This window comes from Myotis brandtii, unplaced genomic scaffold (genome assembly GCF_000412655.1).
Source record: "Myotis brandtii unplaced genomic scaffold, ASM41265v1 scaffold115, whole genome shotgun sequence".
In the NCBI taxonomy this organism is placed as follows: Eukaryota; Metazoa; Chordata; class Mammalia; order Chiroptera; family Vespertilionidae; genus Myotis; species Myotis brandtii.
Genome location: NW_005353967.1, coordinates 21,285,319 through 21,313,139, shown reverse-complemented (window position 1 = coordinate 21,313,139; position 27,821 = coordinate 21,285,319). Strand labels below are relative to the sequence as shown.

Below are 27,821 nucleotides of genomic sequence, written 5' to 3'. Positions count from 1 at the left end.
TTATCTTATTAAATTATTAAATAGAAGACTTTGAGCCCAGCCAGTATGGGTCAGTGGTTGAGCGTCCACCTATGAACCAGGAGGTCATGGTTCAATTCCTGGTCTGGGCATATGCCCAGATTGTGGGCTCAGTCCCAGTGTGGGGAGTACAAGAGGCAGCTGATCGATGATTCTCTCTCATCATTGATGTTTCTATCTCTCTCTCCCTCTCCCTTCCTCTCTGAAATCAATAAAAATATATTTTAAAAAAAGATCATTGTAATAACAGTTTAAAGTTGTGCCAAGGTTTAATGAGTTAGTACATATAAAGTGCTTAGAAGGGCTAGCATGTACTAAGTTTGCACGGTGTTATTTTTTAAATTCTTGGCCAATTCTTTTCTACCTAGTGTAGTTTTTTGTGTGTGGTCCAAGTGTCTGTCGTTTGGACAGCCCACATTCCTCCTACCTTCTGGGGTTACCTCTTCTATCAGCATGGCTCCAGCTCTAATCCCTACTATTATGGGTTGTCTCAACCCCTCTCTAATGTTTTGGGGCCTTGCCCAGGGGGAGGGGCTTTGGGTTCTCTTGCTATAATTTCTTGCTCCTACTAAGTATTACTTCCCCACTGCCTCTCTTTCTTATGGCTGATAACTTTTCTTTGCCTGAAGTTTTCTATTTCCTTACAGCCTCAAAGCTCCACTAACTCATTGCTCTTATGTATGAAAGATTCTTACGGAAGGTTGGAAGAAATTGAATATTAAGCATTGTACAGTATAGACAGCAACATTAACTAAAATATTAGACATAATTATCCTTAAGTTCTTTGGTTTCCTAACTGTTTGCCTGAGGGCTCTGTTTGCCTTCCATCTTGTTGGCTCTTCAAAACCTCTCCCATTTTCTCCTTTCTTTAATCCTCTCCCAACCCCCCAACTTCTTCCTGAGAGACAATTAGCAGTCTACATTCTTGTTATTTTATTATGTAGAATATTAAGTATTTGTTCTCTACTTTCAAACCATTCCTAGGGGGCTTCTGCCTCTCTGGGCCAAAAAATAAAAACAAAAATTGAAAGAATTTATCAAGGAGCTTTTCCAATAAAATGTACTTCTCTTTAAGAGGACTTTTACTTCCTTCTAAAGTAAAAGAGCACTACTCAATAATACAAATTTATATGATTATGGAAATGATCTCTAATCTGTGCTGTCTAGTAAGTTTTCTACTAGTCACATGTGACTATTGAGCATTTGAAAAGTGGCCCCTGCAATTGAGGAATAGTCAATTAACTTAATTTTAAATTTAAAAAGCCACATCGTGGTCACTGAGTACCATGTTAAACAGCACAGTTTTGGACTACTTGCTTCAGAGTAGAGACAGAGTTTTCTTCCTGTTATATATCTATTTATTTTAATTTTTTGAATTAAAATGCAAAAATTTAATTTTTTTTTTACATTTAGTTTAGTGTATAGATGCACCCATACTTCTGCACATGAAAGTTTTTAGAAAATTGGTGGGAACAGCAGGTTATATCTAAATTAGAAGTCTCAGGAATTTTGTCTAGGAACAAATGTATACATAGGTATACAGGCTCTTAGCACAGGAACTAGCTTTATCCTCTTAGACTATTAATTTTTTTATTCTCAAAAATATGAAAGGACTTAGGAATACTCTGAGAATTTGGGTCCTGTGTGTTTCAAACTTGCTGCTGTGCTGTTGGCGATGCTGTTGGAAGGGGTCTAGATCATCCTAAGAGGTCCCAGATTGACAAGAGCAGAACCTCCGGAAAGGTGCTGCTGGCCTCCAGAAGTGCCCACCCTGCTGCGCTGCTGCCACAGCCAGCAACTGCTTCATTTGGGGAGCCAGGGGCAGGAAGCGTCTCTTCTTCCTCCTGCCTTTTGATCCCCTGCAAGTGTCTCCTGATGGCAGAACCTAACAGGAAACCAGCTGGCAAGAAGCCCAGGAAATGTAATTTTCAGAATCCCAGCACCAGTGTAGAATGGAGCAGAGAAGGGCGGGTGTGGGGCTGAGAGGTAATAGGTAAATGACCAGTGTTCCTTGCTGGAAGCAAACAAGGATAAAAAGTTAAGGAGATGTGTGCGTATATGCTCATGTGTGTGCACCTGTATGTTATCATTTTTTCTTTGTTTACACAAATGTTTGTTTATTTCAAAACTGTTCTGTGCTTTGATTTTTGTTTCACTTGTTTGATTTTAGTCATTTTATGTTGGTTTGTGAAACTTCATAATTGTCTTTTTATGATTATAGGGTATTATTCTATGAAATGTGCCATGATGTATTTCACCAGCCCTCTACTTATGGACATTTAGGTTATTTCCAGTCTTTTGTAATTACCAATGGTGTGTGTGTGTGTGTGTGTGTGTGTGTGTGTGTGTGTATTTACACAAATGACCATATACTATATAGGACTAATTACTAGAAAAAGAATTGCTATATCAGATAGTATATACATTTGTAATTTGTAATTATTATTTATAAAGCACATTGCATGTCTTATCTCTGCCCATATGATTCAGTGTTTGGTTTTGCATTTATATAGAAATGTTAAAAAGACTAGCTTATATGATACAGACATAGCTTAATCAGAGATGAGACCTTCAAATCAGAATATGGCAGTGGGAATGGGCTTAGAGATTTACCTGCAAGTTACAGGAGAATACAGCTTTTAGCTGGGCAAATATGGAAGGAAGACAAGTGGATGATTAAATAGAAAAAAAAAAGAAAGAAAGAAAAGAAAAGAAAAAGCCCTAGGATACTTTGAGGCTGGGATTTGAGAGAAATTGATAGCTGCCACTCAAATGCTTAAATAAGCCTGAGGCCCATGAAACTCAGTACAACAGACAATGCCTCTTCATAAATAGCAGAATTGCTTCTACAATGACTATTGATATTTAGAGGTATTTTCTGTCCATTCCTCAACCCCATCCACATTAATGCATCTTAGCTAAAAAAAATTAAACTATATAGGTGAATATGATTTTAAAGTGAAAGTCCTTCTTTATTCTTTTCTAGAAATTGTAGTTGTAAGTTTGGTATGATTTCTTTAATTTGAATACACCCAATGCACTCATATATATGCACACTTTTTTAAAAAACAGAAAAGTTTTTTTACTATGTATATTTTTCTCCAACCTTTCAAACTTCCAACTTAAAAACCAATATAGCAGAATCCTTTTTCTATGTAGATATATTTTATTCTTTTTAATGATTGCACACTGTTGTATAGTATGTAAGTATCAAAATTTATTTATATTCACTGTTGGTGAATATTTTTCAGGTTTGGTTTTTTCTAACAGTGCTCACTCAATGAATGTGCCTTGGTTTTCTATAGATAAGGGTTCTGTGTTCCTGTCTATGATTTCATGCTTTCCCTAAATAAGTAATACCTAGAGTATTAATTAGTTTAGAGACCAAAAACAAACAAACAAAAACAAACAAAACCCATTCACTATAGAAACATATTCCTATGTAGAATCCTCTCCTTTGGAAATACCTAAAGCATTTATTGTTTATTCATTAACTATAAAAGGATAGCTTCTATATTAAATTTAATATGATGGACCGAAGTTTTAGCTGCTTCTGCCACAGCTTTGCAATTCAAAGTGAGAAAGATGAACTTCACTCACTCTATAGTAAAGGATATTATGAGGATGAAAACATGATGTATGTAAAGCATTTTGAGTTTCTCTGAGGAATAGTAAGATGTAATACTGTTTAAAATACAAATGCATTCCCTTTAGACTTTCTCTGATAAAGACCATATCAAACCTAAACCAGATAGGTATTTTCCTAGAGTACTTTATGTCCTGAAGAAGCTGGTGAGTGACTGTGGGCATTGTGTAAGTGCAGGAGGGAGATGTGTTGTAGTGGGGCTCAGACTGAATCTAAGTCCACCTCCAGCACAGTGTGGCAATGGGACCTAGTCATGCCACCTTAACTCTTCCATAAGTCACCTCACATTCTCCTTATTACTGAGGATAGTACCGTCTACTTTAACAGTCATAATATGTAAAGTCAAGATGAACTGAGATGAAATGTAAAGACGCTACTTTGAAAAACTTGTTTTTTATGTGATTAGGACGATTCGAGGAATTAGGACTATTAGTGTGTCTGGGGCGCATCTGTAAGGTCCATTATTATACCTTTTCAAGAAGACACCAACTAGTGCAACAATGGTTAGAGAAAAAAGTGAAAGATGAGATACAGGCTTTTGATTCAGTTACAACTTTAGTAGTCCGTAAGAGTTGTGCTCCTCATAAGACTCATTAAGTACTATTTCTTATTTTTTCATGAGCCAAGGAGATGTATTATGGATCAGTGGAAATTATCAGATAAAAAGTAGCATAAATATAAAAATATTTGTTACTACTTAGGAGAATGAAAGGATTTGGCTTACATTTATATAATGTTCTGATTCATTATTCTTATTTAGTCTTTATAAACTCAAGTTCATGAATTCCTAGAATTCCTCCTTTTAGCTCTTTTTAAAAAATGGCTATCACATGTATAATTTTCTGATCTTTAGAAATTTTCTCTTTGTGTATTTGAGAGGAAATTATTTGTCTACTCTAAGGTTCCCACGGTTTACATTTTGCATTCTAAGAACTCTAAAAAATGCAGCCAGTTTCAGTTATTTTAATTGCTTTTAAGTTTTTCCATCTCTTCCTTAGAGTTCTTTTCCTTCTTCACCCCCACATGCAGCCAGTTTCAGTTATTTTAATTGCTTTTAAGTCTTTCCATCTCTTCCTTAGAGTTCTTTTCCTTCTCCACCCCCACTAGCCCCCCCTTTTTTTACATTTAGGCCCCCCTTCTGAGTTCCTATCCTAAAACTTTAAAAAAAATCCCTTTGGGATAAGAAGCCCTAATATCTTCCATAGTAGGTGGTAGAAAGGAATCCTTAAATGTATAATTATAGTTGTTTACTTCCTAGTAATGTTAAGGGCCTATGGACATATTTTGTTAATTGGGGTGTTGTTAAATAATTTTTAGTTTATTTAAACTAAAAAACTAAGGCAAATACATAAGACTGTGTTTGAGTTTGGATCAACTTTATTAAAATTATAAGTCACTTCTTTACTGTTTTCCTGCTCTCTTTATCCTCCCTTCACTGCTTTGTTTTCTTTCGTAACATTTGTCACCTTCTACTTCTAATATAAGTACAATCTTTTTTGGGGGGAGGGGTTCTTTGTTTATGGTCTGTCTTCTTCACTGAAGTGTAAACTCTCTGAATGCAAAGATTTTTACCTTTTGTGTTTACTGATATCCAATGCTTAGAAAAGCCACTGTATAAATACCCGCCCTGCTTTCCAATTTCTAAATTTAATTTGAAAACAATATTTAGGACTTTTAATTTTGGGGGCATATTGCCATAGTTTTAAATTTATATTATAGTGGATTTCAACTCACCTGAGTATAAGCAATTGGAAAGTTAATATCAGCATTTTTGTAAAAACCCTTATTTTGCGGAAGCCATATGCCTTCTTACTCAAAAATTCAATCCTTAAGGCATAATTTAGAGTCTGTACATATTAAACCCAGTCTCTTGCAAATTTCTGGGCTAGTGGTGATAACTGATATTCATATTGGTAGTTACTTTGGTTTTGATGTGCCTTAACATGCTGAAGTACCTTAAGATCCTGAAATACCTTCTGGAATTCTGGCACAGTGGGGTGCAAATTCAGGAAAATAATGGTGGCATCTTCTTTCACAGACTATGCAGTCAACAAATTATTACATAAAATGAGTACTTGTAAAACTTGAGTAAAGAATAATATGAACATGATTAAAATCTTATATATTACCTTAATATTTTAAATGGAAAAATCCTGCTTTGTAATAGGTGTGGGGAAAGTGTTAGTTGAAAAGCATTTAATATCTTTTTTATTCATTTTAGATAAGATGGGAAAAAAACATCACGTTGGGGGAGCCACCAGGATTCTTACATTCTTGGTGGTGGTAAGTATCTTTATTTCATTTTTACCAGATTGATGATACATTTCAGAATGCCTACACTATAGCTGTTTAGGATTCCATGCTTCTCTTTTATTCTTTTTCATTTTTTATAATTATTTCTGAAAGATAGCATCTAAAAAAACACACCAAACTCAAAACCAGCATTAGTGTTACTTAACTTAAAGATACTACTATTGAATCAAGCTGGAATTGGGACCAGTATGTGGAATCTCCAACTGTAAGTATGATTCTGCATTAGTCAGCTTTGGCTGCCATAATAAAATACCATAAACTGGAGGGCTTAAACAACTGAAATTTATTTTCTCACAATCCTGGAGGCTAGAAGTCCAAGATCAAGTTGCTAGTATGGTCTGTTTCTGGTGAGAAATCTCTTCCTGGCTTGTAGATGGCTGCCTTCTTACCTGTTCTCATGTACTGTAGAGGGGGATGGGGAACACGTTGGTGCTACCTATCTAGCTATCTGGTATCTCTTTTAATAATGGCTCTAATTCCATCATGAGGGCCCCATCCTCATGACCTCATTTAAACCTGAAGATACTGATGGTGGTGGTGGTGATGGTGAATTTTGAGGAGAGGGAAGGGTAGTAAAAAAAAATTGAAGATAATTCTATGTAGACTCAGAGATAAAGAACTGACCAGGAACACACACAAAAATTGTCAGGCTGTATTGAAGGCCCAGTTGATACCAGAACTTAAAAATTTCATTGCAGCATCTGTTTACTTAGATATGACTTTTCTGCAACAGCAATCAGTAGGTACTGCAGGTATTTGCATGAACTAGCTAGGCTTTTTTTTTTCATTTCTTCAATTAGAAGCATTTCCTGTTCAGTATCTTCTATGCTCATCTCTCAGCAGCGTATTTAAAAGAAGAAACTAGAGATCTCTTCTAGTGCTTTGCACATGGTTTCCTTGGTACGTTATTAAATGCCATCATCTTTTTAATCTCTCTCCTGAAAACATGCCTTACTAGAAGTTCCGTAGTGAATGGAACCGCACTTGGTCAGTTGTGGTTGTGGGTTTCCCTTGTTTGTCTCACATGTGTGTGGCAGGAACAGGTGCAGTCCTTTGGTTCAGAGCTGTTCCTGTATTTGGAACAACGGTTCATTGCAGTTAAGCACTATCATTGTGCTGCTTTCGTGGGTCATGAGACCAATGTCTTGTAATATATAATATTAAAAAAGTCCACTTTTCATTTTATATAATATGTATTTATAATTCCTAAATCTAGACTGTAAATACTTAACTGTTTGTTGAATGTAATTGAGTCTCTTCACCTGTTGACACCCTTGCCTTTTGAATGTTTCCAACGAGGTCTACAAAGTGGCATGTGAAACCATTTAGAAGTCTGCCCCTATTGGATTAGTGGGCTAACAAAGTGAGGTTTTTCATTATAGGATTAATTCTATTTTTGCACCAATTTCCCTTTTACTCCCTTTCTCATGAATTTAACCTATTCTCATACTATAGATGGTTGATAGTAACTCACTGAATCCTCCGGCTTTTTGCTTCTGTCAGACTTTAGCTTTTTTGGTCTTAGCTATCAGGAGGTGCAGCTCTGAAATACAATCAATAGCATTGTAAGTGAGATATGTGCTGCTTATAATAGCAGTGCAGGAGGAATACCCATGTTAGCTAAGGAGAACTAGAAAAGCCTGAACAGAGAAAGTGGATCTGAGTTGAGCTGAAAGCTGGTGAAGGAAGGGTATTTTGGCAGAGGAATAGTTAGTATGAAGTCTTGAAAGGGATGATCATGCATTCAAGGAATGACAGGTAGCTTGGACCAGTTGAATTGTAGGTACACTACTATGAAGTGATAGAATATAAGGCTAGAGACAAAGGCATGAGTAAGATTACAAAGTCCAGGAGTACATCAAGGGTTTTGGAATAAAGCTCAAATATTTTAAACAAGGTACATAACATGATTAGATTTGCACTTTTAGACACTCAATTGGCATCAACATAGAGATGGATTAGGAGGGTTGAGAACAGAGATAGACTCTAGTTTACAGGCAATTGTCCAGTTGAGAGGTGATTAGGTGATGGATCCCAGATAGTGAACGCTGAGTGCAATAGTTAGAGGTGAAGGAGGAGGTTCTCAGGTTCTAGATTTGGATGGTGGAATGAACAGTGATGCCATTGACTGAATGCGGAATATAGAGAGAGGAACAGGGTTTAGAAAAGACCACGGTTTAACTGGGAGAGGCTAAATTTTGAGGTTCCTGTGAGAAATTCCGATCGAGATGCCCTATACAAAGTCAGAGATCTGGGTCTGTGGCTCTGAGACAGGTCCCTAATGGCTTGAGAATGATCAACAGTGACCATACTGAAACGGCCCAATGTAAAACATAAGAGTAGGGTCTGGGGTTGGAACCCTGGGTAAAGTCAACATTTTAGTGTGGATGGATGAAGAGGATCCTCAAAGGAAAATAATTGGAGAGGAAGGAGGGTAATCAGGAGAGAAAAATGTATGGGAACCAGGAAAGGCATTAGAAGGAAAGATTAAATTCTGCAGTTAGTGTAAGTAAACAGACCCAAAGATGTTTTGGAATCGGAAGTAAGGTGAGTGCGGCAGTCTTGGGAGAGTAGTTTCAGTGGAATGGTGAAAGTGAAATTAAGAAGGCTGCTGTAATGCACTTGTCGACTTCGAGAGTTGCTGAGAGTAGCTGAAGTGTGTGGTGGCATGTGTAGCTGTTTTAGGATTAACAATAGAACATGACCTAACACTTTAGATTTTAAAATAGAATAGCTTTGAGCGTGTATATAGATTGCGGGAACAGGGGGAGAGGTTGAAGATGTGTACAGAGAAATACACATGCACAAAAATGCAGAATAAAGTACAGGAGAGAGGAGAGGCAAAGGCTTTGGAGAGGAGGAAGGGACAGAGTGTGTGTTTTCACTTTCTGGGACTGTTTTTTCTTGTTTCTGATGTGATTTCCATTATCACTGTTTTTTTTTCTTTCTCAGTTTGCACAATGCCCATTGCTATACTATTTCCCATGCCTCCCATGTTCGTTACCTTTACCTTGGTCAAATCCCCTTTGAAAACTTACTTCTTGTTTGTACACGTTAATAAAAGCTTCCAACTCTTTAATGAATTTCTGAAAAAGAAATGCCAAGAAACTTCCCCTTTCCAATTTATGTAACTTAAAAATATACACTTTCAGAAACTTTGTTTTTAAAGGTTTACTGGCTTAAATTGTGTCTCATTTAATTATAGATATAAAACACCTTTTGAAATAACGTTGGGCCAATGTATCTATATCCTGAAATTAAATATATTACATTGCAGAGAAAATAAACTAATAACTAAGATTATTATGAGAATTCAGTCTTTTCACCTGGCTACAGGAGGTCACATCTTGCAGTATGTTAGCACTCTTTTTTTTTTTAATATATTTTATTGATTTTTTACAGAGAGGAAGGGAGAGAGAGATAGAGAGTTAGAAACATCGATGAGAGAGAAACATCGACCAGCTGCCTCCTGCACATCTCCTACTGGGGATGTGCCCGCAACCCAGGTACATGCCCTTGACCGGAATCGAACCTGGGACCTTTCAGTCCGCAGGCTGACGCTCTATCCACTGAGCCAAACCGGCCTCGGCAGCACTCTTAATGATTACAGAATCTAGTGGATGACATCAGGACTAGCTAAGAATAACCAAATACCCATATAAAAGCAACCGCATTTAAATTAGTCAGCTGTCTCACTGGGATGGTGTAACATTTATAATTGTCAGCTGGTTCTTACTCATCTTGTATATGTGGCTTGTAATAGGTATCACATAGCTAATTATTTATTTGAATTAAGTTAAACTAAGAGGCAATATAAGACAATGTAGGTGACAGCTAGGATATAAGGGGTAGAGTCATGACGAGAAGGGAATAAAAAAGTGGTAGCAAGAGAGAAAGCAAAGAACAGAGGATGGTCAGCCTATAGAGGAAAAGCAAAATGTGTCTGGGAAAGAAATGTGGAATACAGAGCAAAATGTGCTGGGGAGAAGACAGTATAAAAAAACTGATGGAATCTTCACTAAATGCAAAGGATTAAAAAGGAAATTGAGGAAAAATTTACCCAGTTAATAAGAAACTTTTTTCTTAGCCATTCCATATAATAAAAGGGTAATATGCAAATCGATCGAACTGCGGAATGACCGGTCACACACTCAATGTTAGCCATTCCATATAATAAAAGGGTAATATGCAAATCGCTCGAACTGCCGAATGACTGGTCACACACTCAATGCAGGAGCTGCCCCCTGGTGGTCAGTCTGCTCCCACAGGGGAGCACCGCTCAGCCACAGCTGGGCTGACGGCTGGTGCAGCAGCGGTGGCAGGAGCCACTGCTGCCTCTGCAGCAGTGCTAAGGATGTCCGACTGCCCGCTTAAGCCGTCAGTCAGACATCCCCCAAGGGCTCCCAGACTGCAAAAGGGCTCAGGCCGGGCTGAGGGACCCCCCATCCCCCCCAAGTGCACGAATGTTGTGCACCAGGCCTCTAGTACTACCTATAAAATTACTTTTGCATATACCATTTCTTTGTATCTATCTATATAAAAACCTGTAAAATGCATAACATATTTCCCTCTTTTTACATAAAGAAACTAAGATACAAAACTATTTCCTCAGGGTCAGATTCAGAATTAGAACTTCAGCCAGTGCTTGTCTCTGCAAAAGATATTATTTCTTAAACACAGAACAGAATTTAGTGCCCATTATTAATAAGAAATCAATTACAGTTCCCTTTTGAGCATCATGAGTGACTAATTCCAGACAGTAGATATAAATGGGACTCAGGAAAGTTGTCTCTTCTAAGTCTAGTCTATACTGGGGCATCCATGGATCACTGGCAGCTACTGATAGTATGAAGGGATGGTTGCCATAGGATACTCAGGAAATGAGTTCGAGTGCAAGGGTCAAAGGTAGGGTAACAGAGTTCTTGCTGTCTTATCTAGGACAGGTACCTACCACATTTTCATGAGAACTGATGCTGCTCAGACTGCCAGAGCTTTATAAACCTGCCCATAATCAGCATAAGGCATCTTGAAATAAGAACTCTTAATACCGTATTCACATGAGAGGCAAAATAATGTAAGAATTAAAAAGTTTAAACAAAGCTCTGCCACTAACTGTGACCCTTCAGCAAGTGATTTAGCCTTCCTAAGCCTCAGTTTACTCATCTATAAAATGGAAATAATAATAGGTGGATTAAATGCTGAATATGTAATACTTAGTATATGATGCTTGAATTTAGCACATACTTATTAATATAAGCTATTTTGATACTTTAAAATATGAATTTATTACTAACCCAGAAGTATTTTGAGAATTTTGTGATAGTGGGACAAAATTTAATGCTTGCATTTAAAAAGTATTAAGTAGTGCTAAGGAATAAGACAAATACATGTACGTGGAAGTTCTAAGGTGATGAGCAGGTACATGTACATCATGTAAAACCCTCCTTAATCTTAGGAATGGATCATTTTCTTCATTCATTGATAATATAATTTTGGGCCAAAGAGAAATAACTTCTTTAGTTATTAAGACTTGAATTTATAGTAACATGGCTTGTTTCTCAGGAAAAAAAAATGTTTTCCCCAAAGGTTTTTTTACTTCTTTCAGTGTTTATTTTCAGATAGTCCTGAATCTGGCCAGTGGCATATAGGTTATATAATTATGTTAGCATCCCATCTTCTGGAACACATCTGGTATGTTTATTCACCCTTGTAGACTTCTCTGATAACCATTTTGCTTCCTGTGTTCCCTGGAGATACTGATAAATAGCTAAGTCATTTCACTCACATCCTCAGGATAGAAGGAAAACAGTTTTTGGATGAGAATTCTCAACTTGGGAATCCTGTGCTTCCCTTTGATTTTTGTGGGGAAATTTTTAATAATACAAGAATAAATACTTTTATATTTTTCAAGTTTGGTTCTCTTTTTCATTTGTAAAATACAGATTTTTACTTGTTTCTACTTAAGAATATAGAGACTGTAAATCTAAAGTATTGTTCATGATGATAAATTCAAGGATAATATTTTGGTTTCAAACTTAATAGGTGTAAGGATTAGAGGAATTGAAAACCATCTTAGGCACCAACATCTCAGGTTGTAGAGAAAAGAATTCAGTGTCTATTGTTTACTATATATAGCTTTGTAAAATACAGTGGGGCCTTGACTTACCAGTGTCCCGACTAACGAGTTTTTCGAGATACGAGCCGTCTCTCGGCCGAGTTTTTGCTTTGAGTTGCGAGCTAAAATTCGGGTTACAAGCCAGCTTCAGATACCCCACCGCTAGTTGGCGCAGCGAACGTCACAGTGAACGCCACAACATCAGCCCAGCATCACGTGTCTCACTCGGTTTTCTTTGTAAAATTGATTTGACATACGAATAATTTGAGTTACGAGCTCCGTCACGGACGAATTAAACTCCGTGGCCCCACTGAAGTTTGAAATCAGGAAGTGTGATGCCTCCAGCTTTGTTCTCCTTTCTCAAGATTGCTCTGGCTATTCAGTCTTTTGTGGTTCCATACACATTTTAGAATCATTGTTTTTTGTGAAAAATGCCATTAGAATTTTTATAGGGATTGCATTGAATCTGTATGTAGATTGCTTTGGGTAGTATGAACATCTTAACAGCATTAATTCCTCTGATCCATGGCATGGAATATCTTTCCATTTGTATTTTCTTCAATTTCTTTTATCAGTGTCTTATAGTTTTCAGCGTTCACCTCTGTGGTTAAGTTTATTCCTAGATATTTTATTGTTTTTGATACAATTCTGTTTCTTAATTTCTCTTTCTGATAATTTGTTGTTAGTGTATAGAAACTAAACAGTTTTTCTACATTGATTTTTATATTTTTCAGCTTTAATGAATTTTTTTATTAGTTCTAACAGTTTTTTGGTAGAGTCTTTAGTAATTTGAATGTTAAAATTTTTTTTTTTTTTGGTTACCCCTCACCTAGGTATATTTTTCCATTGATTTTTAGAAAGAGTGGAAGGGAGAGGGAGAGACAGAGAGAGAAATATCAATATCAGAGAGATACATCAATTGGTTGTCTCCCAAATGTACCCTGACCAGGGATCGAGGTTGCAACTGAAGTATGTGCCCTTGACTGGAATCAAACCCAGGACCCTTCAGTCCACAGGCCCACGCTCTATCCACTGAGACAAACCAGCTAGGACGAGTCTTTTTTTTTTTCTTAGACCATCTAGCTAAAGGTTTGTCAAGTTTGTTGATTTTTTTAAAGAACTAACTTTTGTTTTCAATAATTTTTTTCTATTGTTTTTCTATTCTCTATTTCATTTATCGCTACTCTAATCTTTATTATTTCCTTCTGTTAGCTTTGGGTTTAATTTGTTCCTTTCTAGTTCCCTAAGTTTTAAAGTTATGTTGTTGATTTAAGATCATTCATTCTGCTTTTAAATGTAAGTATTTACAGCTTTATTTTTTCCTCTTAGCATTGCGTTTGCTGCATCCCATAAGTTTTGGTATAGCATTGATATTATTAATAATATGCTTACTATGAGTTAGTTACTGTGCTTATGTCATATAATTTAATTTTCTAAACAACTCCGTTTTATAAAGGAGGAGATTATGTTTCCAATCTGTTTAAGCAACTTGAGCTAGTAATTAGCAGGGCTGGCTTATCACCATTAATACTTTTAGACATTTGCTTTCCTGATTTTGGAATTCCTTGCTCATGCTCATAGTTAATTTTATAGATGGAAGGATGACCAGAGTAAGTAGTATAATTATTTTTTCCCAACCAGTTTCCTCTTGCTTTTTTCTCATTATTCTTGAATAGGAGGGGAAAAAAACCAGCATGGATTTTTTTAATTTTCAAAATTAATATAACCTATTTTGGTAATTAATTTCAAGGGAAAACAAGAGGACATTTAAAAAAAAATATTTGTTTGACCAATGTGATTTAATGGTGAGGGTATTGGCTTTTGAGTTGGACAACAAAATTATCTTGGAAAAAAATCAATGAATCACTTTATCCTTTAATGATTAAATTAGGATATTTTTTACTGTTTTAGTTTTTAATGGGAAAATTGTGAAAATTATTATAATTGTTTCAATCATGTTTCCCATGTAAACAGACAAGAAAGATTTTTTCAAATTTTCAAAAATTTATTTTATCCTTTTAGAAAAATCATATTAGCATTTCTGAACAATGGCTAGATTATACCCTATCACTGCATGAAGACTTTTGCCTGAATTTAAGTCTTTGAAAGAAATATTTCTCCTGAACAAAACACATTTTATATAAAAATAAGATGTCTTCTATTTTTTGAATGGTTACCTCTTATTTGGTGTGATTTTCTTAATGTTGCCACAATTACTTTTGTAGTGTATTTTGGGATCTCTACTGTGCAGCTCCAGAAAGACGGGAAACATGTGAACATTCAAGTGAAGCAAAAGCCTTCCACGATTATGTAAGTTCATATATAATTTTACTAATACTTGGTCGGTTTTCTTTGTAACTGTTGCTCTTGAAAAATGCATTGGGCCATCTGTTCTTTTCTTGTGGTGCCTAAGAAATTGTTGTTGTTGTTTTTTTCTTGAAAAATAGGCTCATAACTTAAAAAGTAAATTACAAATGGGTTTTGAGTCTTGTTGAAGAAGCTCAAGGTAAGAGAGTAGTCCTAACTCCACACTATTAAGGGTATTTCTTATCTTTAAGCATGACTGACTTGTGAAATTTTACATTTATAAGAATTAAGTAATTATTTATTTCACAAAGTCATAAGAATTATGTAAATGATATTGCACATAAGATTTTAAATATATATAGAAATAGTCTTCTCTTTTTGCTAATTTTCGTTACATATCATAAGAGCTTTGAAGTTCCTCAAGAACACGAAAATAAGAGTAATTGCAGCCATAAGGCTAAATATCCCTGTCACTGAATTCAGTCCCACAAGTAAAATTTATGTGAATTAAAGGAAATACAAGATAAGAGAGCAAAAGATTCTGTGCAAAAATGAAAATGTGATTTTTATAAAAGATTCTTAAACAAGGGCAGTGGACTATCCTTTGCTGGGTGATGTATATTAAAATATTTTTAGAAGAACTAAATCGCAGATGTGATTTTTTAAAAATATTTTTATTTTATTGATATTGTTTAGAGAGAGAGGAAGGTAGAGGGATAGACAGATAGAAATATCGATGAGAGAGAAACATCAGAAACATTGATCAGCTGCCCTGACCGGGAATCGAACCACTGATCTCTTGGTTCATAGGTTGAGACTCAACCACTGAGCCACACCGGCCAGGTTGCAGATGTGATTTTAGAGAGTTGATGGTATCAGAGAGAAGAATGGTTTAAAAAAAAGAGAGAGAGAGAGATGAAGAAACAAGGAAGATTCTCTTGAGGGAAAACCGCATTTAATAGTGAAGAGACAGTATTGTGAAGGGGCTGGGAAAACAACTGTGTTCATAGAACTGACCATAAAAGGACAGATGGAGTTGGGGACTAAGGAAACTCAGTTTCCTTGGTTTGGAGGAAGTTGTTGGGGGCTGCAGCCTGAGGAAATACCTTATAGTGAGTATCTAAAACTTAACCAGGGGGATACTAGTTTAGTTGGTAGAAGGGAAGCATCAGTGGGTAAGTAGCCTTAAAAAACAGAACCAGGCCTCAAAAGGGAAAAAGACCTTGTTCTTTCAAAGGAAATACTTCAGCATTAGACTGAAGAGTAGAAATAGCCAGCAGAATTATAACCCCAGAAGTAGCACAACGAAGAGTAGGCAGACCTAAGAGAAGTGAAAATCCTGGGCACCTCGCAGGGACTGTCCAATACTTGAAACGTTTACTAACCTGATTTAAGTGTGACTGCTCCTGATTACCTAATTAGATATGGATTGTATTTACTAAGCTTGCAGTGTATTAAACCATAGTTCTCTAGGACAAAATGAGTGAAACATGCTACTGCATATAAAGAAAAAGGAGAGAAAGGCAGATAAGCAGGGCCCAGGACACACTATCTGAACTACCTTGTTTTCCTTTTTTACCCTTGGCTGATGGCAGAAGTAAAGTAGAGGGCCAACCAGGAGGAGTATAAGGAACCAGGCTAGAGGAGGGTACTTGGTCTCGTCTCTCTCTTACACCAGGAAAGACATGCTTAGATTTGGCCTGCCAGTGGTGCGAAAAGTTTTTTAAATACCCACCAATTTTGACAACTGGATGGAATTATTTTTACTAGTTACAGACTGGATTTTTTTAAGTAGAAGAAAAAAAATCAAGCAAAGGACACACGCCATTCCTTGACCAAGAGTGTTCTACTCTAAAGGACATATATTTGTGGATCTATATTTTTTTAAATATATATTTTTTATTGATTTCAGAGAGGAAAGGAGAGGGAGAGAGAGATAGAAACATCAATGATGAGAGAGAATCATTGATCAGCTGCCTCCTGCATGCCCCCTGCTGGGGATCGAACCCGCAACTGGGGCGTGTGCCCTGACCTGGAATTGAACCATGACCTGATTCATAGGTTGACACTCAACCACTGAGCAACACCAGCCAGGGTGTGGATCTACATTTTAAGAAATGAACTATCTCAGTACTCTTTCAAAATTCCACTGTATGGAAAGATGCACCCTGCTGTTCATCATGGAAATCTTATAGGGACTACAGAATTAATTTAGCATCTTTTTCTTAGAAGCATTATGTAAACCATCACCGATGTTGTCATTGCCATCATCATCATCATTATCATAATCATTTTGCATTTATAAGGCACTTTCAATATTTCAGAGAGTATTCATACTTATTAGCTTTAAAAACCCACTTCAGAATTTCAAGTTTTTGAAATGAGCATTGACCAGAAGTAGGAATGATTAGAGTAGATTTTAAAGGAAGAACAAATTCTTATCACGTAATTTGGTCCTAAAAATATGTAGTTTTAAAAAAGGTCAGTATTTGTTCTTTAATTTATTATTAACATTAACACATGTTTTATCAGATTTTAATAATTTTATCTTAAATATTAATTTGAAAAGATTTAATTTATTCTTAGATAGCATTTTATTATACTTTTAAGCCAATTTATTTTCACTTGTAATACATCTCCAAAAAATTTTTTTAATAGAGTTTGACTTGCATAATTTTTATTACAATTGGATTTTCAGAAATACATTTGTCTTCTGTAGCACACTTTTATGGCAATTTCCATGAGTTGGATTTTCTGAATTCGTAATAGACAATTTCTGAAAATTACCAATATAACTCATTTTTAACATGTAGATATAGAAGTGTGAGGACCCAGTGAAGAAAAGGAGAAATAGGAACACAATAAGATTTTGGTAAAATTCTGGAACATTATATTCCTGTATTAGGGTTCATTGGGAAACATTTATTAATAGTAATTAATATGTATACCAAATGAATTTCAAGGAAGTTCTCAAGGAAGCCTACTGAAAAATATTTTTTTCATTAGCTGTATCTTTAAAGTAAAAAAAAAAAATACTTGCATGTATAAATTATGCTATGTTTAAAAAGTAGTCTTGTTATTTTATAGTCTTTATCTATAAGATTGAATGGATAATGAAAGATAAACTATTGTTTTTTGAAGAAATAGTGGAGGTATAATTAAGTAAATGATGAATAATCCTTTTAATAAAAAAGTAAGCTCAACGGTTAAAGGGATTATCTTTTGATATTGACATTATGTATTATTTCTGTAGATATGTAACCAGTATTTTTGTGTTTTCCAAATATTTATAGTTAATATTAATTTTATATTTACGAAAGTTACTTTAAAGCAGATTAAAATTTACCTTTCATTGACTTCCAATTTCTCTTCTGAAAATAGAAAATGAAATACTTAGTAAAATAAAATTTAAAATTGTGGTCATATGTTTTCATACCACTATGTTCTCTACACATAGTCATTTAGCATTTCCCATGAAAGACTTTTTATGGTATGTGTACATATTAAAAGAGATATCTAAAAATTGAAAAGATATAATTTTGAGTCATTCTATATTTTAATAACCTTTTTTGGATAATTATTATCCTAGAAACATTTGTGGCTTTTGGTTTTTAGAAAAAAAATTTTTTTTATTTGTTTTCTGAGCATTGCTTCTTTATAATGGATTTTTGTTACTTTATTATTTTACTAGAGGCCCAATGCACTAAATCCGTGCAAGAGTAGGCCTTCCTTCCCACAGCTGCCAGCACCGGCTTTCCTCTGGCACCCAGGACCCTGGCTTCCCTCTAGCACCTGGGACCCCGGCTTCCCTTGCAGTCCTGGCTTGGTCCGGAAGGTCATCTGGAAGGATGTCCGGAATGGCATCTGGTCTAATTAGCATAGACCCTTTTATTATTATAGAAGTTTTGCCAAATAGTTACAGATGCAGTGTTAATATCCTTTTCCTTGAAAAATCATCTTGTTCATACTTATTATGAGAAAAAAGATAAAACATTTAAGATGGGTAAAACTTTGATCTTCTTTCATTTATATTGTAAAATATGTTCACTTAAATAGTATTTAGCAACTGTATGCAGAGCTAAATGTAAAATAATAGCGCATGTAGAAATCAACAGTTAACAGTGGATAAGGATGCAGTTTTGGATGACAACGCTATAAAAAACACAAGGAAATGATTACTATACAAGTCAGGATAATGGTTGCTTGGGAAGTAGGAAGAGGTTAAGATTGGGATGGGGCTCATGGAAAGAAAGGGCTTCTGAGAAGGTTGGCAGGGTTCTATTTTTCCTGGCTGCCATGGTGGTTACTTTATAATAACCAAGTGTTTGTTTTATAAAATGTCACAGTGCCATACATTTATTTTGTGTGGTTTTCTAGATTTGTTTTTTATTTTAAGATAATGAGTTTTAAAACACAGTTAAGATGATTAACTTTAGAAAAAGAATATGCACAGTGGTTTTTAATGTGTTTCCAGGCATCGTTGTGGTTCATCTTAGAGAACTGATGGCAGAAAATCTAGGGATGATCTCCAAACAAATCTGTGTTTGTTTCTTCTCTGTTATTACCGATACTGTAAAGTATGTCTATTTGCTGATTTTCCAGAGGGGAGTAAAATCAGAAATGTTGGCAAAAGATTTAATAATTAAGAATTTACTTTGTAAGAGAATATAGAGACTTTACTATAGAACAATTATTTTACCCTATTATTTTTATCCTGAGTGTAAACTAAGTTCATCCAAGATAGAAATTTGTTGCTATCTATTATAATTAAAAAGTAAACCATTATTTCAAGTGATTAAAAATAATACCTATTAACATGTAAAGTTTATTGGACTAGCTTTTCTTCCCATTGTCGTATTTTTATTTCACTCTCAAACCTTAGGCATTGCCTTTATGTGGAGTTAAATTATGTTTACTAGATTTTTTTTTCTGCTACAGCTTAACATAGAGTTGTTTTATTTGACAATTTAAGTTTTATTCCATTCATTTAAAAATATGTAGGAAAAGTATAAATATATGCTATCAAATTTTTAATGAAAAACATGTACAGTGATTATAATTTTAGATCTCTGATATGAATGGAAGATTCCCTAAAGCAATGACAGAGTCAAAATATATTATCACTATAGTGTAATGGTAATGAAATCACATTATTATAGTGAGCTCTTTGGGAGCAGAGAATTATATTTGTTCTTTTCTGGGGTTTGTCAAATAATAGATGGTCAATAAATATGAAGAGAATGCAGTAGACAGGGAAATTGGAAATGTTTGAAATCTTTGAAATATTTAAAAAAAGTGATAGGCTTGAATCATAATTGTTGATAACATGTGGCTAATTTTTATATTCTTGCCAAAGAGAGTGTTTATAACATTTAGAAAGGATTAGGTTATAGGTTTATTGTAATGGGATAGTTTTTACAAATGCTATATAAACGTGATAATATACACAGAAAATAATAGGAGAAGAATGCTTTTATGCACCCCTCAAGAAGATTTTTTTACAGATAATCATATATTATTTCGGAAAATACTTCTCTAGAAATGACTGCAAAGAGTTAGGTGCATTCTTTGCTGTAATCCCGTAATATCCTTTGTGTCCCTCCTTAATGTCCCTGTGCATTAGATGTTTGTCATGAGATATTTTCCCTAATAATTTGTGAGCTTCTTCAGGGAATAGGCTTTGTTTTATTTGTCTTTTTCATTCCTGGTGCCCAACATGGTACCTGATGTGAGATGTTCCAGTCACATTGGGAAACACATTTGCATACATGAATGATTAAATAAAATATAATCTAATAAATATTTGGCATTTCTTATCTTAATATAACTGAATACTGTATGTAGTTGTGGAAAGGTCATTTAATGCTACCTTTACTCACTTTGTATTTCAAAACAAATTAAGATAAGACAGCAACTCGTAAAGACAAAACAAGTGAATCAAAGCAGATGGCAGAGGATTTATATCTAGGGAGGCATGGCACTAGGGAATGTAGCAGTGAGCAAACTAGATATAGTCCCTTTCCTCCTGGGCTTACCATCTAGCAAAAGAGAGCTTTCTCAAGACCGTTGAAATATCAAATAGAAACACATGTAAAGAGATATAGTATTTTATTGTAAGAACAGTGAAAATTTATAGATATGGAGAGTAAGTACACATACCTTTTGATGTGTATTTAGATTTTGGCATATAGTGGCATCAGTAAATGCTTAAATAGATGAATGGTGTAAAATTGCACCATAATTCTCCTAAACAATCCATGTAATCTAGAGATCTTAATAGGCTAAGAACAAGTAAAGTTACACTTAAAATTCATTAAGATGATAAAAACTATTGTAGGCATATATTAATGTTTATCAGTCAGTATATAAGCTGTTGTTCACCTCAACAGGTACATGAGATTAATTTTTTTGTCTTATTCTTATCTGTCATATTATTAGTACTCTCGTTTTCATTTCCAGCTAAGTTTCCTTTGCCATATATAAACCTTACAAACTTCCCTATATTCTTTCTAGCATATGGTAAGTTGTATATTTATTTGTTGGTTTGACATATATTCACTACTTACTAGTATTCTGTGATGTACACGTGTCTCTACTCCCAGCATGCCATTGGTTTGCTAGGATTGCTTCTGGGTGGCAACTAAGTATTGCTAATGACTCTCTGCTATTTTTCCTATTTCTATTGATCCTGAGATTTCCTGTAGGGCAATATGTTATTTCAGTCATTCTGTGGCCAACGGGAATAAAGGGAGAGAATCAAGGACAGTGTAAAGCATTGTGGGAGATTTCTACTTTACTTAAAATCTTTTTAGCATAATATAAGCATTATGTAGACATTGTAAAATTATAAAAAAATAAATGAAAAGAGACAAAGAAACAGAGTAGGGATGACTTTAATAGTTTGTTTCAATGTGAAAAATATATTGTTTCAAAATATTTATTTTAAAAGAATGTCATCTTAAGCCTCTTTACCCCCACTGATGTATTCATTTTTATTAAAATAGAATTTCTGGTGAATGTGAAAAGATGGATATGGAAAGACTTCTTACTATTTTTTATGTTAATGTTGCACTACCTATGATTATAATGCCCATAACATCAGAGCATTAAAAAAAAAAACACAACAAGAAATATACTTTCAAAAATAGCATGCATTTGTAATTTCTGTTAGAGGTATGAAATCCATAAATGTAAAAGTCATATAAAATAAGTTATTCTGGAGATTTTTAAAAGGAAAACATATCTAAATACCTTAGATTTGAAGTCATATTTCTATAGCCACTTTGTTTACTTTTTATATATTATACAACCGCATTTAAAATGATTGCATTTTAGTGCTCAGGGAGAGGGGTGGATGGAGCTGGAAGAGGGTACAGGGGGGATAAATGGTGATGGAAAAGAAAAATAAATGAATAAAAGCAAGAGCACTTATGGATTGGGAGAAAATATTTGCAAACCATGTAGCTGGTAAAGGACTTGTATCCAGAATATATAAAGAACTCTTACAACTCAAGAATCAAAGTAAATAAAGAAAGAAAATGATTGTGTTTTCAACAGCTTCAAAAAGTGAAAGTCTCTGTCTTGTTTTTATTTCTTTTTCCTTTTATTTGAAGTAAAGAAACTAAAAATATTGGCAAAACTTATGTTTCACTTAACACCAGTCCACATTTTTAATTATTGTTGTGTTTTTTGGTTTCGGTGGGCATTGGTACTGAGGTCAGGGGCCCATACCTATTTTTAAAGTAAATAAGTGCCTCACAATTCTAAGTACTGTGTCTTGACAGACTATATATTAGGAGTTTAAATAATAGTTATTTATCCCACAAATAATGGATATGTGACATTCTTTTGTACTAATAAGAATCTGTTATATGTTTTCAGACTTTGTGAAATGTCTCTACGTTTGATTGCATTTATTTTGAGTATTAAGTTTGTGTTTTTTTTCATGTTAGTTGGCCTGATATCTTCCCCTGGCTTTTGGGTTTAAATCTACAAACAACTACAACTGTAATACAAGGAATTATTTGTAGCCAGCCATAGCAGATGATAGATAGTATCAGTTCCCAAAGCTCAGCTGCTAACTTCTGAGTCTTTGAACTCTCTACGAGGAAAGTCTCAGAATCTCTTGAAAAAGAAAGTACAGATATGTTAAAGTTGAATTTCAGCTTTTTGTTATCAAACTAAAACTTAACTTTAAAATGTATGTGCTTGGTCAGCATGGCTCAGTGGTTGAGCATTGACCTATGAACCAGGAGGTCACAGTTCAATTCCTGGTCAGGGCACATGCCCAGGTTGTGGGCTCAATCCCCAGTGTGGGGTGTGCAGGAGGCAGCCAATCAATGATTCTCTCTCATCATTGATGTTTCTATATCTCTCTCCCTCTCCCTTTCTGAAATTAATAAAAATATATGTTTAAAAAATGTATGTTATACTTATTTCAGAGAGAAGGGGGTGTGGGAAGAGATTAACCAAAGAATTATATGCATATATGCATAACCCATGGACTCAGACAATAGTGAGGTGAAGGCCTGGGGAGCAGGTGGGAGGGGGGGGGATTAGGGGGGAGAAAAAGGAGGCATCTGTAATACTGTCAATAATAAAAGTAAATTTTTAAAAATTTTTGTCAGTCTCTTTTGGATACATCAGGTTAAACCTTGTGTCTCTAAACAAGTGAATAAAAGCTGTAATTTATACACATTAGAAAAAAATAAAATGTCTTATGGTATATTGTTAAAATATCTGGATTTTTAAAGAAGAAAATGTTCCAACTACTAACAAATATAATTCTATGCAAGATATCATGAGGGAAGAGATTTTGGTAGACATAATTAGGGTCATTTTTATATCATTTCTTTATTCTTTTTTTTGAGAACCCATTTATGTACAAGTTGATTTGATTGAGGCTATGGGAGATTTTAAAGATTTCTCCCTCTAGATCCTTATAATCTGTTTAGAGAGGTACATGAACTGTATATCTTGTGTTAATTGCTGTGAGTATAATATAGATAATTGCTATACTGTATAAGCTTAGACACTGTGACTATTTACTGCCCTTTGAATGATGACTAGGATTTGGATAAGAAGAGATATGTGAGGGGAGATAGAGAAACTGGCTGATGTTGGAACAATGTAAGATGTATTTAAGGAATAGTAAGCTGACCTCTTTGACCAGATTAGAAAAATCAAACACAGGATCAATGCTTAGGTAGCAGATGGTAGAATTTAAAAGTGTAAGGAAACAATGAAGTTATCCTTTCTAGCAGTTCATGCTGAGTTGTCTGGACTCTTGGGGTACAGTGGAAAGGGCCATGGGTGGTGCTAGCAGTGAGAAGGGAGAGAACACTACCAGAAAAGCACTTACCTCCTTCTATTTTAAATAAAGCAGCTCCATTCTTACCCTTTCCCAATTTCTTTTATTTTCTCCTTTTAATTAAATAGAATCTTCGTTTAGCTAGTTACTCATGCCATAAATGAATCTTCTTTTTATTCTCTTTATTACTCTTCTCCGTTATCTCCAAGTGGTCATCAAAATGAGTTAATTACATTGCCTAAACATTTCCTATACATGTCTTCTCTCTAATCCCACTGCAAATGCCTTTGTTCAAGTCTTGGTCATGTTGCAACATCATTTCAACAGCTATTTCTGCATCTGTCTGCCCTCTGCTCCCTCAGGGTTCAAGAACTCCTTTTCAGGGGTGCTTGGTAAGACTCTTGAATAAGCAACTGTTTTCTAAGAAATATTTGTTTTGCATATTTACAGCCTCAGAATCTAAAACAGTCCAAATACATTAAATAAAATGTTTTAAAACTCCTTATTTGGTCCAACTACTTATTCTACTAGACTACTGGTCGAGGCCCGGTGTATGAAATTTGTGCACGGGTAGGGTCCCTAGCCCTGGCTGCGATCAGGGCTGATTAGGGCCTTCCGGCTGCTGGCTGGGGCCTTCCTTCATTCCATGCTGCCCTCTGGTGGTCAGTGCACGTCATAGCGAGTGATCGAACTCCTGGTCTCCCGGTCAACTCCTGAGGGGACAATTTGCATACTAGGCTTTTATATAGAGAGATAAGGAACATGGTGCCCAGAGAAGTAAAGAATATGCTATTGTTTAAAAATCAAGTGAGATTTAAACAGAAAAACTCATGTTTTCCACATTGTCATTCAGTATTTGTTAAACTATGCTGGATGAAACTTTTGTTCTGTCTTCGAGAGAGTCATTTTTGAGCATATTAAAAATAGTAAATTATATATGAGGGTCATTAATCTGTGTAAAAGGAACTGAAGAAGGGAAAGGACCAAAGGCAGAGGCTGTGAAGAGGCTTTCTCGACAGTCTTGGTATGAGCTAAAAAGCCCTTGAATTAGGGTGGTGGCAAATGAAATGGAAAATAAGGAATTAAAGTGAAGGAAAAAAAGGAGGAGATTATCTAGGTATATCGATTGAGAAAGAGAGGATAATTTAAAATAATTTGTAGTTAACTTGACCTATGAACTGAGACTTGTGATACCATAGTGGAAATCTGAAATTTGGAAGAACATAGAGAAAGTAGGATCAGCTCTATGAGTTGGTTAAATTAATGTGTATATAAGGGTAAAATAAGAATTGAGGCCTGGGATGCAAATTTGAGGAAAATGCTCACATTTAGGAGTGATAGGAAGGAAGGGGCTAGCAAGTAAGACAGGAAAAATACAACACAAGAGGTAAATACTTACCACACCAGCTAGACTGACTGAAATAGCATGACTGTTGTGTTCTGTAACCCACTAAATTTACTGAATCTGTTCACTATTTCAGGATGCTTCCAACTTGAATTCTATATCCCAGGGCAACTAATGTATTTGGTGTTAATATACTATCTTGAGTTCTTAAGATATTCAAAAGCTGTTTATGATTTTTGAAGCAAGACTTGAGACTCAAACTATGTCCATGCCTGAGTGATTTTTATAGCCACAATTTCATTTTAGAAATCAGTCATGTATTATATGGGGTGGGGGAGTAGATTCAAATTTAGGAGGAAAACTAAATGGACTTAAATGATCCATGGCTTCTTCCAGAAGTTTTTGAAACTTAGATTAATAGATAGGGAAATCTGAATATATTAGCCCTCTTTCTTCATTGCAATTTTGTGTTAGCAAGCATGTATTGAATTGCCTGTAAAATAAAGAGCAATGTGGAAATTCTCAAACCTCAAGGAAGTAAACATATATAAAGATTCAAAAAGATATGTTCAGTTTGGTAGTCTAGTGGTTTGTACTTAATTTGTACTCAATTAATATTTGATGAAAGAATGTACATGCAGGAGGCATGCTGTTTCTAAACAAAGTGCCCATGGAAATATTGACTACTGTTATGTGATGCACTCAATATTCCTTCTTGCTTTCATTTAATAATTACCTTATCGTACTTGTCACCTTGTCCCTCTTCTTCATCATTATCTTTCCTTTATCAGCCCCAAGATGGATATGAAAAGGGAAAATGTTTCAGAACTGAAGTCATATTATAACTTTTATTACGGACAAAAGCTCAAACATATAAAGGAAATGGAAAATCTGTAGCTATCACAAAATGACTTCTGTATTGTTTACAAAAGTACAGCTTAATTTAATGTGTATTACAGATTATGGGGATATTTTCCATATGCAAATCTTATCAACACATAGCCACATACACCAGACTAATGCCCTTCCTTTTCGCTTTAACCTAGAATGTCTTTGTGAAAGAACATTGGGAGCTTGCTGTACATTAAATCTGTAGACCACTTCCATCACAGCCACCTACCTATATATCCTTCTTGTCTTTTCCAGACAAGGAATGTAGCCTTTGATCTTTTCTTTCCATTTTCCTTTGTCAATATTTCCTTCCATAGGGCCTACTTTTTTTCTTTATGTCTAGAAATTTAATTTCATTCACTACAGAGACATACAGGTGGTAACAAAACAATAGAACTTGCCTGGTTTTATCTCCACATCCACAGTCCCGATTATTTATTTATTTCTTACGTATTTGTTTGAGGGGTTGCAGGGAGATTGGAGTGGAATCATTCTCTCCTAACTCCTATCTTAATTGGATAGAGCTCAAGCTTCTTCAAGTTCAGTTCAAATGGGATTGAGCTGGCACCCCTGCTAGTCCTTTGGATCTTGTTGGTGTCCTTGGGCACCTCTCACTTTCTGAACAGTCTCTCTGGGAGGCAATACGAATAAGGAGGCGCTCTCCGAGCTGACTCTCAGAGGTTCTCCTCCTGCTCCTCAGCTGCCTTTTACCGCTTCGTTTTCCATCAGCTTGTTCTCTTGCTGGGACTTTTCGGCTAATTCTACCTTTGAGAGAAACTAGGCTGTTGTGCTCTTGATGGATGTTTGAGCTTTGTTTCTTCAGTGCCAATGAGGCTTAATTAAGACAGGTGTTAATGAGGGAAGTTTCTGCCTTTTTACTAACTCTCTTCAATTGCTCTTAGCCAGCTCCTATATTTTCCTATGGCAAAGTGGGGCATATAGCTGGATCATCTACTGATTTCCTCTGTCTTGTCTGAGAGGCGCTCATTTCCAGAATAAAAATGATTGGTGTCCTTGCTCAGGGACTTACCTGCTCATATTAGTTTCCAGATTCTCTCTGAATCAACTTTCAGCCTCCTTTTCCAAGTTTAAATTCTGTTAAACAGTAATCAGATTTAATAATTTTCCTTAAGTTAGGAGTCAAGTGATTTTCTAAGAAAGATCTGGGATTTTTTTTTGCTGTAAAACACACTGTACAAAAACAAGTGGAAACATCATAGCATTTATACTTTGACCAGTTGAAGAAATGCTGAAGAATTAACACAATAGTATCCTTCCTGTTAAGTCAATGGGTACAATATTTCATAAATCGTAGAAAGAATTTCTTAAAGATACATGTATTTTTAAACATTTCAGATGTTGGTATACATCTTGTAATCAATTAATAGAAAGTTTCATGCCATAGTCTAATTACTTGGAAGCATTTTTCTCTCTAATACTACATAAAGTAATTCTGTGTTTTAAGTCAGGGGCATCTTACTGATAAATTATGGTTATGGTAGGTATGCAGTCTTCTCTGAATTTAGAAAATAGTAATAAGTTCTATTTTTTGAAGTAGTGTGCTCATCTGTTATACTTCCTGCAGTGTTAGTAGTATAGAGTTTAATATACCATTTTTCCTTCCTGTGCAATGTGGTAAATTATTTTGAATGATGATATACATACATTTTCATTATCAGGTTCAAATTTTATTTGTGTAAATTGTTTGGTAACAATAAGCTCTTCAGAAGGACATTCAGACCCTTATGATATCCCCCCCCAGCCCCCAAATGATAGTATAATGGAGTAGAACCATAGACTCTATACAATTTAACTAATAAAAAAACAGTAAGGGCTCAGTTTTTTGTCTTTAAATATGTTTTGTTGTTTTCTTTTA

The 27,821-nt window shown here is 35.1% G+C and overlaps 1 protein-coding gene across 12 annotated transcripts in view; it reads left to right on the top strand.

The window, feature by feature from the left end:
- Positions 1 to 27,821, top strand: part of SSBP2 (single-stranded DNA binding protein 2) — a 220,639-nt gene that overhangs the window by 65,540 nt on the left and 127,278 nt on the right. For 10 of the 12 annotated variants that reach the window (XM_014550279.1, XM_005858104.2, XM_005858103.2 and 7 more), the window contains exons 3-4: positions 5,886 to 5,947; positions 14,318 to 14,402. In XM_014550279.1, coding sequence (XP_014405765.1) covers positions 5,886 to 5,947; positions 14,318 to 14,402 — 147 coding nt within the window. The remainder of the gene's footprint in view (positions 1 to 5,885; positions 5,948 to 14,317; positions 14,403 to 27,821) is intronic. The other 2 variants (XM_014550282.1, XM_014550284.1) reach the window with 1 other exon arrangement.